General features: G+C 39.8%; 2 protein-coding genes across 6 annotated transcripts in view; one reads left to right on the top strand and one right to left on the bottom strand.

The window, feature by feature from the left end:
- Nucleotides 1-12,149, bottom strand: part of LOC306974083 (receptor-type tyrosine-protein phosphatase U-like) — a 371,134-nt gene that overhangs the window by 136,314 nt on the left and 222,671 nt on the right. For all 5 annotated transcript variants that reach the window (XM_079571206.1, XM_079571209.1, XM_079571207.1 and 2 more), the window contains exon 6: nt 2,564-2,735. In XM_079571206.1, coding sequence (XP_079427332.1) covers nt 2,564-2,735 — 172 coding nt within the window. The remainder of the gene's footprint in view (nt 1-2,563; nt 2,736-12,149) is intronic.
- LOC306974165 (C-reactive protein-like) overlaps nt 1-12,149 on the top strand; it is a 431,917-nt gene that overhangs the window by 265,509 nt on the left and 154,259 nt on the right. The window lies entirely within an intron of this gene.

Genomic DNA, 12,149 nt, shown 5'->3' with positions numbered 1-12,149 from the left:
TAATGTTTTTATTCAGAGAATTGTTATACTATAATAGCTGATGGGGTTTGATGATGAACAACATTACATAAGTAAACAGTATGTACAATTTAGTTTATGATTAATGCCGTGACTATATCTGTGAAGAGACAGGGCCCTGCAAAAAGTAATCTAGAAAATAAGTACATTTGTCCTTAAAGAGACTATATGCAAGTTGGTCATTTTATACTCACTACTGCCACCTCAGGTCTTGCGTGTAACTGCAGTCTCTATATTAAGCTCATGCATGACGGCACTTTGGACCCGAAGTAACAACTTATTGAGTGACAGTGCAGGATTTTAGAGGCAGTTGTGGTGAACAGGTCTGAGCTCTTTCTACACATTAGGACATGGCTGGAACATGTAGGGGGATGAAAATACTTAGCTTTAATGTTTTTAAACTCTGTATAGTCCCTTTAATTTGAGAAACAAATTTTAAGAAATCAGTCCATGGGGGCGAGGTTTTTCTTTTACATTTAAATAAAGAAAAACAACAAGTATATTAATATTCTCTATCTAATTGTGAGGGTTTTGTTCCTTCTCAATTTTATTGTGAAAAACTTGCCCTGTGGACCGATGTCTTGAAATTAGTTACTCAAATCAACAGAAAATGTACTTATTTAAAGGAACTATACAGAGTTTAAAAATGTTAAAATTAAGTATTTCCCTCCCCCTACATGTTTCAACAATGTCCTATTGTGTAGAATGAGCCCATATTTACCACAACTGCCTCTAAAATCCTGCTCTGTCGCTCAAAAAGGTGGTAATTCGGGTCCGAAGTGCCGTCATGCACGAGCTTAATATAGAAGGTGCAGATACACGCATGGCCTGAGGTGGCAGTAGTGAGTATAAAATGGCAAACTTGCATCTAGCCCCTTTAAGAAAATTTTACTCATTTCTCGATTACTTTTTGCAGTGCAGACAGGACCGAAGGAAAAAGAAACACTGATCGAATAAGGCTAACACAGGTGTTTTCTCTCAATTTGTCGACGCCCATGTATAAACCCCACTGTTCCCTGTAAACATAAATGTGATATTTATGGGGAAAAAGACCAGTCCCCCACGCATTATTAACAATGGGCAGTTTAGAGCCAATTCGCACATGGAAAAAGCCAACATCCACCCCTGGAAAGAAAAACCTTCCTCCTAACAACACTGACAAAAGCGAACCCTTAGCTTTTCGTCTCATCGTCTTGTTTGTGTATCAGCATCGGAAAAGATCCCAAAGGACTCCACTCTCCTTTATAAGTATATAGTTATAGCGCTATTTCACGGCAGGTTAAGATTTTATTCCATTCTATTTAGCGCGCATCTCACTGACATAAAGACCCGCTTAACGTCCTTAAATCAACCTAACCACTGCTGCTTCGCCAGCCTTTTGTTTCTCTAAAGAATCAAGCGGAGCGTGCATCTGCTAAAGGGGCTCTTTGATGAGCATAAACAAACAGTGAACTTTTTTTGCATCTTGCTGACTCAATAGCAGTGTCTGGTCTACCCAAAGCCTTTCAAGTTGTCCTGTCATCTCCGTTTTAGTGCAAATGTTACAATACAGCTCTGTTCAGAATGCTTCATCTTTTGCTTTGAACAAACGCAACAGTAACACGGCTGACTTGATCTCAACCCGGAGCGGCTAATAATAAACAAAGTGAAGTCGGTGATGTCTTTGATGATTGACACTGAAAGGTTTTGTTTTGTATCTTCAGTATGAGATTGCATAAAGGATTTTTTCCAACTCTTTCACAGGGAAAAAATAAGGTCTAAGTTTTGTCATTTTCAACATGTATTTGTACAGGAAGGTGTTTTATTTCAATTCAAGATGTGGTATTAGACGATTGGAGTTGCTGAAATGCACGATCGCTGTTTTTTTTTTCAGCTACAAAATGTAACACAGGAGGCAGTTTCCTGACGTGGCTTTGATGATCTGTTTAGTATCACCCCAGGGAACTATGCCTGCTCCCTGTATTACAGTATTACCACAATTCTTGCAAACAATGCTGACAAAACATAGTGAACTGTTCACTGAAATGAAATATTGAGATTTCTTTCTTGCTTATGCTGAGCGGTCCTTCAGAGTAACAGTGATGAAATGCTCACATCTGGGTAATGTAATGTTTGTTGAAAGGCTAGACGCTCCGATAAATACTTCTCATAATATAAATACGTTATATACGCTTTCATAAAAAACATGATCGCTACTAAACTCTCCCTCATGTCAGTAGTTGTGCAATAGTTTTGTCTTGGTTAACGTTTGCTGAAGGGCAGGTCAGAATCAATTCTGCGGACTTTGGACTGGAAATAAATGACTGTTTTCTGTTTTCTTGTGTTTTCGGTCAATATTGCCTCTTGTAATGTTTAAAGTGCTAACTAATGTATGTATGTGTGCAATGGATGATTAAAAAAATCCCGGAAAAAGCATAACATGTCTCCTTTAAGGTTTGTGGGGTCCTTTAAGGTTTGTGGGGTCCCTCAAGGCTCCACATTTGCCCCTCACTTCTTTGGCATGTTTCCTCATTTAAGAAGCATTCATATATACAGTGTATTGTACCTCGCACGATGAGTTCTCCGAAGTTGGACACGGCTGCTCCTCTCTGGGACAGTGTGACACACCGGTACAGGTCCTGCTCGCCACGCTCCGCCTCCACCTGGAACGTGGCCATCAGCCTCTTGTGACTGAGCCGCGAGAGGAGAGGGGAACCCAGAACAATGCCATTTCTCCGCTGGGGTGGATAAAGAGAGAAACATATGTGTGTTTTTAGTTAGCAGTATAAGTTCATGCAACACACAAAAAACATTTTGGATTCTACTGTTGCCAGGAAAACAAAACATTTTCCTAATGAGCGGCTCGACACAACAAATGCTATTATTGCAGTGGGGAATCAAATAACGGATTTGTATGAGGACTTTACCTATTTCAATCTTATATTTGGCAGCCTTTAGTCAAAATCTTCAGGAAACATACATGTTTTTTCTCTATTCATTGGGTGAAATGTTGCACGGTGTGGCTTGAAATTAAAAAGTAATCATCGTAGATACACTACAAATATCATGAGAATGTAATGTTATTACATAGCATAGTACATACTTGCATCCCAACATGCTGTGTTGTGGTCAGTAATTTGATATTGATGGAGATTGGTAATGCCAGTTATGTCAATTATGATTGGTATTTGCTAACATCAGGTAAAAACTTACTAAATACTAAATTACCACTTACTGACTTTTGATATTGTTATACTTGATCAATAAAACGTTTTCGGATTTCTACTTATTGCGGTATAGTAGTATGCAGTGCTGCGTTAATGTTAGCCTTCACGACATAATGCCTTATGGAAGAACTTCTTAATACACTTCTTAATTGTACAATATATGTATAACTCAAATACTGTTCAGTAATCTTTTACATTCCACAGTAATCTGTGGAATGCTCCAAGCTCTTACCATGTCAAATGCTGCAAATTGTAGTTTATATTATTGATTGTATGATTGTGTGTGCCAGGGTATGAAAATGATGTCCTTTTTGTGTGTGCATATTTTATGATAACCTTATTAATGTAATTTAAATTGTTGGATGCAGTTGGTATTAGTTGAGTTCCCAATGGGAATACAATGTGAAATACACAAGTACAGAGAGTATTGAACATAGGGGTAGGCGCACATACGCTTTGTTGTTTAAGCCTACTCTTTTTGAGCCTCCATTACTGTGTAATGATATGAGTTATGTAATTAACATGAATATGAACAGCTCAAATAAACTAAACTAAAATAAGAATATCACTCAATAGCGCCTTTAACCTTTAACATCATATTGAATTTGTAAATATTTGTTGTGAAAACAAAAAGAGATCACACTGTGGTCTCTCAAAAAGAAGACCAAATACCTGACTCGATCGCTGTATGTATTATTGTAAACAAAATCAGGTCTCTAGGAATCAGTTTGGATAATAGATAACAATCTAAAACCAACAAGCTCCATCCCCTGGTTAGAAAACGGGACAGACAGGTACATGGGTCATTGCAATTTTTTTGAAACAAACTTTACTGAATGCTTTTGTTTCTGAAACGTCTGGAGCACCACTGTCCGCCCACATAGTTGTCCAGCTGCAATCTTACAATTCAGCCAACAACTTTAGTACAACAACTTTATCAGCAGGAGCACGGTTGACACAGGCCTCATGTTGTTTGGTGCAGTGGGACTGGAGTCGACATGTCCTCATGTCACGCTACGCTAATGTGTTACCGCTCCAGGCGGCAAGTGGCACAGGGCGTCCAAAAGGCAAATCTCAAAAGCAGGCACTTGGAAGAGAGAGCTTTTCCAGGTGCAGGGATGCAATATACGCTGCTTCATCACCGAATAAGCAGATTATGATGTAAGCTGTCGCCGGTTCGCACTTTTCAGGAGTAAGTGGCTTTGACGTCCGCATGTATGAATTAGTTTAGCAGCTTGGGAGGGAGAAAAAAAGTAAATAAAAAAAAAAACGATATGATGTACAGTGGTGCGGTGCTACAGCCTGGAGCTACGGATTATAGCTCATTTTAAGTTTAACTTTGACATCAATGGAAGTTTTCTTATCTGTTGTAATAGCTCCCAGGCTTTTCGGTGTCTATGTAATTTTTTTGTGTTCAACTCTTGCTGCGAAGCGAGTTTTTACAGTTTTGATTAGGAACATCCGTCATCTGAAAAGCATCCCTCTGTAGGCGTTTCAAGCAAATATCTGCTCCTTTTTTTGGCTGTTTTTGAATGTATTAAAAACCTGGATTCATACATTCATTATTATACCAGTAATGTTCAACGACATGTTTCTATTTACCTTTGCCCAGGCCTTAATTAAAAGTTGATTGTTGGCCTGGTTTAAAAATAAAACTACAAGCAATAGGGTTTTCATTTGGCTAATCAATGAAGGTAATTTAGAGAATGAAGTTGTTACCGATATAACATTAATGTGACTGGTGTTGGACAAAAGGCGCATTAGCAGATCATATAGTTCCCTGTACCCCAGGCTAAATGTTGAAGTAGCTTGCCTCTAGCGGTGTGCAGATGGGTGAACAAAATCATGTAAAACCAAGCTTGAAGAGTAGCCTTAATAGTAGTAGTGAATGCTATTTTGTCGTGTAAAAGCACCCACCTGCTGGCATTTAAACAAAATAAATGCTTTCATTCGTGGCCAAAAACCATTATACCTCATTTCAAAACCTGCCGGCACCGGGCCACACATCATGTTGCAATTAAGGCTTCTTTAAGTATTCAGATTTTGGACGGGAGGAGAGGTGACGGGACAGATCTGCAAAGCAACAACGACGACACCGGGGAAGAAAGATACAGATTTGGGGAATAGGAGGTCTTAGGAGAGATTGAGATCAAGCACAATGTTGGCATTCTTTGAGAAGATCAAGGAGAAATGGGGGCAACAATTGTACAGATATGAAAATTGCACTGTTTTACACTGTTGGGACACCTGGGACAGTGTCTCTCGAAAGTACTAATACACCTTGAACTTTTGCACATTTTGTCATGTTTACAACCATAAACATAAAGATTTTGTTTTTTTACTGAAAGTTCACACACAAGTAACGGACAACTGTGAAGTGAAAGCAAAATGATACATGACTCTGTTATAAAAAAAAAAAACGAAAAAAGAAAAAACGAAAAGTGGGGCATGCACAAGTAATAACAGCAGCAAGTCTTTTGGGGTCTGACTCTACAAGATTTGCATCTGATCTAGAGACTGACATTTTAGCCCATTCCTCTTTACAAAACAACTCAAATTAGAAGGAGAGCGTTTGTGAACAGCAGTTTTCAGGTCTTTCCAATAGGATTTAGGTCAGGACTTTGAGTGGGCCAAAAAAAATGTTTCTCCTCCAAAATGTCCCTGTATTTGTAAGTAAGTAAGTAAGTAAGTAATGTTTATTTATATAGCACTTTTCACAGACACAAAGTCACAAAGTGCTTCACAAAAATACAAAATATAAATACAAAGTACATTTACATTGACAGTCACAGAAAACGTGGTCATAAAACAACCCCTATTCCACTGGAATTTAAAATGCTTTCTGAAACAAGTAGGTTTTCAGGTTACTCTTAAAAACATCGACACTATCAAGTAACCGCAAGGAAAGCGGAAGATCGTTCCAGAGCGTCGGCGCGACCACCTGGAAGGAGCGATCTCCTCTGGTCTTAAAACGAGTACGAGGGACCATGAGGAGGTTCTGATCCTGAGACCTCAGCCTCCGAGAGGGGGTATACGGACACAACAAGTCTCTGATGTAGGAGGGGGCCTGGCCATGCAAGGCTCTGAAAGTCTATTATTTGGCTCCATCCATCTTCCCAACGATTCTTACAATCTCCCCAGTCCCCGCTGAGGAAAAGCAGCCCCAAAGCATGATGCTCCCCCTCCATATTTGACACTGGGGATGGTGCACTCAGGACGATGAGCAGTGTTAGGTTTGCTCCATACATAACGTTTTGCATTTAGTCCAAAAAGTTCAATTTTTGTCTCATCTGATCAAAGCTCCTTCTTCCACATGGAGCTGTGTCCTCCATATGACTTCAAACTTCAAACGGGATTTATTATGGCCTCCTTTCAATAAGGGCTTTCTTCTTCCACTCGTTCATGAAGGCCATATTTGTGTAGAGTACGACTTATAGTTGTCCCATGTCCAGATTCCCCCAGCTCAGTGGCAGTACTTCACAGTTCCTCCAGAGTTATCTTGGGGCACTTGGTTGTATTTCTCACCAGTGCTCTCCTTGTTCGGTCTATTAGTTTAGGTGGACGGCCGTGTCTTGGTAAGTTTGCAGTGGTTCTATACTTTTTCCATTTCTGAATGATGGATTTAACAGTGCTCCGTGAGATGTTCAAACTTGGGAAATCTTTGTATAACTTAACGCTGCTTTAAACTTCTCCACAGCTTTATCCCTGACCTCGCTGGTGCTCCTTGACCTTCATGATGCTGTTTAGTGACCGATACACTCCGACCATAGCTCTGAGGCCCTCACAGAACAGCTGTAATTATACTGAGAGTAGATTGCACACAAGTGGCCTCTATTTAACGGTTAGGGCAAGGTGTGAACATTCTGCAGTCATTAGGAATGTTATAAAGGCAATTTAATGCACTCAGAAACATGCTGTATGAATACTTATGCACGCCCCACTTTTCACTTTTCTAATAACAGAATCATGTATCATTTTGCTTTCACTTCACAGTTCAAAATAAAATGTTTGTCGTTGTAAACATGACAAAATGTGCAAAAGTTCAAGGTGTATTAGTACTTTCGAGAGGCACTATATGTACACACAAACAAGTTATGACAAGGAAATCTATAACAGGATTGCTGGAAACAAGACAACAGCTCTCACTTGCGACCAATTCTCACCAAGCAAAGCAGTGTCCATCCAACACTACGTTCACATTTATTTTCCATGTTCCGAGCGGCTGTGGCAGATTTTTGACTTCCAGCCAAATGCCAAAATCTGTTACACACTTTTTAGTTTTTTTTCCTCGACTCCCCGCGGTTCCTCTCGTACTGCTCTGTGGGGGTGATCCTGACACACCAGTCAAAGTCAGTACTTGTTTATCGAGTTATTTCCAAACCCTCTGTTCAACTTCTTGTCACTCAAGCTTTAACTCAACAGTGATACCGTGCATGTTCTATGAAATGTAAAAAGGCCATAGTCAGAAAAAAAGTGACAATTCAGTGATGTGAGCCTATTGTATGCGCCGAACTATGGTTACTCCATTTCGTGTGCACCGTCGCTGTCTTTGCCTGAGGAAGTTGAGATAACATTTTTTAATAATGCGTCTCACACCTTCCGCCTCCACATCTTCTCACTTTCTGTAAATGCATCTTCAGTGTCATTTAATCAACCATGCTGCAGCTTTAAAGGCCTTACTTTTGTTTTGTTTTTTGGGTTCTGATTAATGCAACGGACGCGACTGTCGATGAATTTTTCCAAACTTGGATTTTGTCGACTTCTCATGAGCGAACAAGTCATGTGTATGGTTCAAGTTTGATAACTCGTAGGAGGAGCAACTCTTTCTGTGGTCCTTTCTATCGATATCTGTCTATACAGCGGGGTGCGATATTGGATGAAACTTTCTGTCAATGTGAACAATGAAGCAAGGGGAAGATGAAATGATCTTGAAAAGGCATGAGGTTACATATGAGATATTGCCACAACATTAAAAAAAAATGAAATGAATCTTCAATGTGCCTCAAAATCCACAATGGATCACATTAAAGCAGTACTAAGTAACTTTTTTACCTTGATAATTCCTTTTCATAGTCTTAATAGGAGGATTGTGAAAACCACTATTGCAGCTTTCCTGCACAGGGTCGGAGACCCCAATACACACTAATGGAATCATGAAGAAGAAGCTAACAGGGAAACGGGCAAAGCTAACTGCGGGCTAGCACTACTTAAACAGTATTTAAGGCCAAGTCTGAGTGAAAAGAATGATCTTCTTGTGTAATTGGATGTACAATATCCCTCTCTCCCTTTGTCATTTCTGTCAGCGTAGTATTTACTCTCTCAGACAATTACTGAGTAAAAAACCGTAACATGCTACGACATCTGCAGTGGCGCTTATGGCCTCTAGGGGCATGAGTTACTTAGTACTGCTTTAAGAGGTGCAGTTTTTGTCATGGCCTTCCCAGTCTCCTGACCTACACATCACTGAAGATAGACCTGCAAGGAGCATTGCATCCAAGACATTCCGGAAATGTCTTATTTATTTATTTATTTATTTGATAGGGACATGTGTGAACAATAAACATGTACCACACTACAACATTTATAGCCAAGGCTAATTTGCAATGTCCGTCCCTAGAAGGGCTTTTCAAATTCACACAGAAAGTACAAAAAATACATTAACAGTAACATTAATTAAATACTTCTGACATTACACAAAGGAAGTGCATTGAGTGCAGACTAAAAATGATTGCAGACTTGATCTCTTTTTAAAATATGTTTTAGTTCATTTTTAAAAGCCCCCAGGTCTAAGTCCTGTTTCAGTTCAGGAGGCAAAGAGTTCCAGAGTTTAGCACCCTGGACGGTAAAAGCTGACTGTCCAAAGGTCTTTTTCCTAACGGGTACTTTCACATTTCCATTAGCAGCTCCTCGTGTGATGGAGCCCACTGATCGAAGTGGAACTATGAGCCGTCTCAGAACATCAGGGGCTTGGCTGTGCAGACATTTGTACATTAATTTTAAGTTACAGAATTTAATAAAATTTTCAAAGTTAAGAAAGTTTAACCTCTGCAATACTCCACAATGGTGCGTCCTGACAGATGTTTTGTCTAAAATGTTTAATGCTCTATTGTAAATCAGTCTTAAAGGCCTGATTGTTGTGGCTGTTGCCTGTGACCAGGAGGTTATGCAGTAACTGAGATGAGAGAAAATCATCGCATGCATAAACACACTTGCTGCATGAAATGGTAAACAGCCCCGTATGATTCTGAAACTGTACAGGTTTGATTTGGCTGTTCTTGTGATCTTTTTGACATGACTTTCAAATGTTAGATGGGAGTCCAAGTTAGTTTTGGAAGAGTTTTGTAAGGAAGAAAGGGCAAACTAGAACTGAAAGTAAAACCGTAATACTTGCCAAACAGGTGGCCCTTTTTCTTTTATGTTATGTTGAAACCTTTTGCACCCACTGATCATCCATTCATCTATGTTATAACTAGGGATGCACCAATACCGATACCAGTATCGGGTATCGGTATCGGCAAGTACTTAAATCCAAGTACTCGTACTCGTATCGGTTTTAGAAAAAGTGGTATTGGTGCATCCCTAGTTATAACAGTCACTCTGAGATTCCGAATGTCTTTCAGTCCTGTTATGAATGAAACCAGTGAACCTGGAACCCTCGGGAGAACAAGCAAACTCTTCCCTCCTCGGAATCAAACCCATGGGTTGCATCTCCCCGCGGCCTGCCATTGCTGCATGTGTAGCTCGGTCAACAAACTATGAAACTGACAAAATGGCTTTTTTCCCCATGCCGGCGTTCTTCAAAGGCTTCCATTCAGCGACGAGTGCAGAGTGGAGGGCGAGCAAGAGGCGGAGGGGGGGGGAGCACAGGGGATGGATACTGCCATCTCATTTGCAAAAGCGGCTTCTCCCCAACGCCATCATTTCAAAAGCACTTAGATGTCGCGGGCTTCAAGGCCAGAGCGAGAGACGAGCCATTTGGGGAGGGATTTTTGAAGACTAATATTAACACTTATTTAAAAAAAAAAAAAAGAAAGAAGGAAAAAAAATAAAACTATTTGCAGTTTGTTGCAAGGAGGAAATGACTTTGGGGGTTCAGTACCCAAGAAGTCCTTAGAATACAGAGGTGATTAGTTACTGAACTTAAACACATGCATTAAAAGTTACACATTTACTTTTCTTCATCTCTTTACTTTAAGCACAGACTTTTAACTTTGCTAGAAGCGGGACATCACTGGCCAAATGGGGTGCTTTGTGTCGATAACCCACTGCAAAAATAGCTCTCTCTGTGTCTCGTGAAGCACTAGGAGCAAGATTTGTATCGCTGGCATGTTTGCATGTGTGTGGGGTCTTACAGCCGGTTTGCTCTTGGGATGTTGCAACATAACCTTGGACGTTCTGCGATGTAGTTCGAAACCAAAAGAAAATCAAACTTATTTAGGACAAGGTTGTACGGAAGAACGGCATGACCAGTTCATAACATTGTGTTGCATGTTAGTGGGATGGGCACCAGGGCATCAGCTCGAGGAGACTGTGAGGTTCCACACAGGAGAACCTCCTTTGGACAGACTGTGCTCTCTATAAAAGGCACCAAGTACTGGAATAGTCTCCCTTCATCAGTCAGAGAGACTCCAACTCTGGCCACTTTTAAAGCACGTTTTAAACTGTGGCTAAAGGAAAACCAGGCCTGTGAACACTTTTAGTTGTTACTGCATTTATTGTATATGTTAATTGTAAATTGTAAATTGTGTATGTGCTGCCTGCCTAGGGACTACAGATGGAAACTAGCATCCCCGCTATAATCTGGCATATTTACAGTGCTCATGTGCAACTGTTCATCAATTTGCATTGTCCCTATCAAATAAATAAATAAATAAATAAAAAATAAATCCTTGGGCAAAACATTTTATCATTAAGAATGTGGCGAGTGCGCGATAATGGCGAAATGTAGAAAAGTCAGTTCTTACTCTGACGGATGAACAGCCCCAAGTATTTACTGGGCATAAACACATTACAAACTATTAAATCGCGAAATTTGCCAGATCCCGTTTCCTTAATTCCCCTAAAATTGACATAAAAATGAAAGAAAATTAAGCCCCAAGGTGATGCTTATTGTTGTTGCAACATTATTTAACTTCTCACTAAAATGAAATTATTACCATTTCAACTCTACATCCAGCTCCGCTTCAGGGATCTCAGTCAGCAAAAATACCACCCAAATCTGAAGGCTGCTAAAGTAATAGCGCACAATTCATTTTCTTCCCAGCGTCTCTTAAATGACTAATTTCTTGGCAGCAGTGCCTTATAACCATTAACACGCAGTTCCTTATTATATGCCTATATTCAACGAGACATTATTGCTAATATTATGCCGCTGCCTGAGAGAATGACTATTTCATATGAAAGTAGCGTTAATCACTGGGCCGGAGGAAGAAAAGTGAGCATAAATAAATTTTTACTTTCAGTGCATGGATTAAACTGGATGAAATACTGAGTACTGCTTGAAGCTACGTAAGGTATTTTAGACATTTCCCGGCCTTTTTTAAGGAACACGCCATTGAATATTTTAATAGCATGGAATTAATTATGAGCGTAAAGATTTAGGAAGTATAAGTTGGTTGCAAAGCCGATAAATGCCTACAAAAAAAGATGTGGTGATAGATCAGATATTGTGAGAACTGTGGAAACATCTTTTTATCCAAACAATTAGTGATCAGTCTCCATAACTCTAAATCTAGTGCTTGATGTTCTATCGCCGCTGTGTCCCTGAACTTATTGTACATTCCTGTGCTGCCAAATATGATCCAAAACATTCTAGGTCTTATATTTTTTAAATGACTGTGCGTAACCCTGGTGCATCCTCATCACTTACGAAGGCGAGGATGTGCTCAGAGTTTGAGAATGCCACGTCGGTTTTGACTAATGGAA

Source organism: Gobius niger (assembly GCF_951799975.1).
Source record: "Gobius niger genome assembly, chromosome: 14".
In the NCBI taxonomy this organism is placed as follows: Eukaryota; Metazoa; Chordata; class Actinopteri; order Gobiiformes; family Gobiidae; genus Gobius; species Gobius niger.
This window is presented reverse-complemented; position numbering and strand designations above follow the sequence as displayed.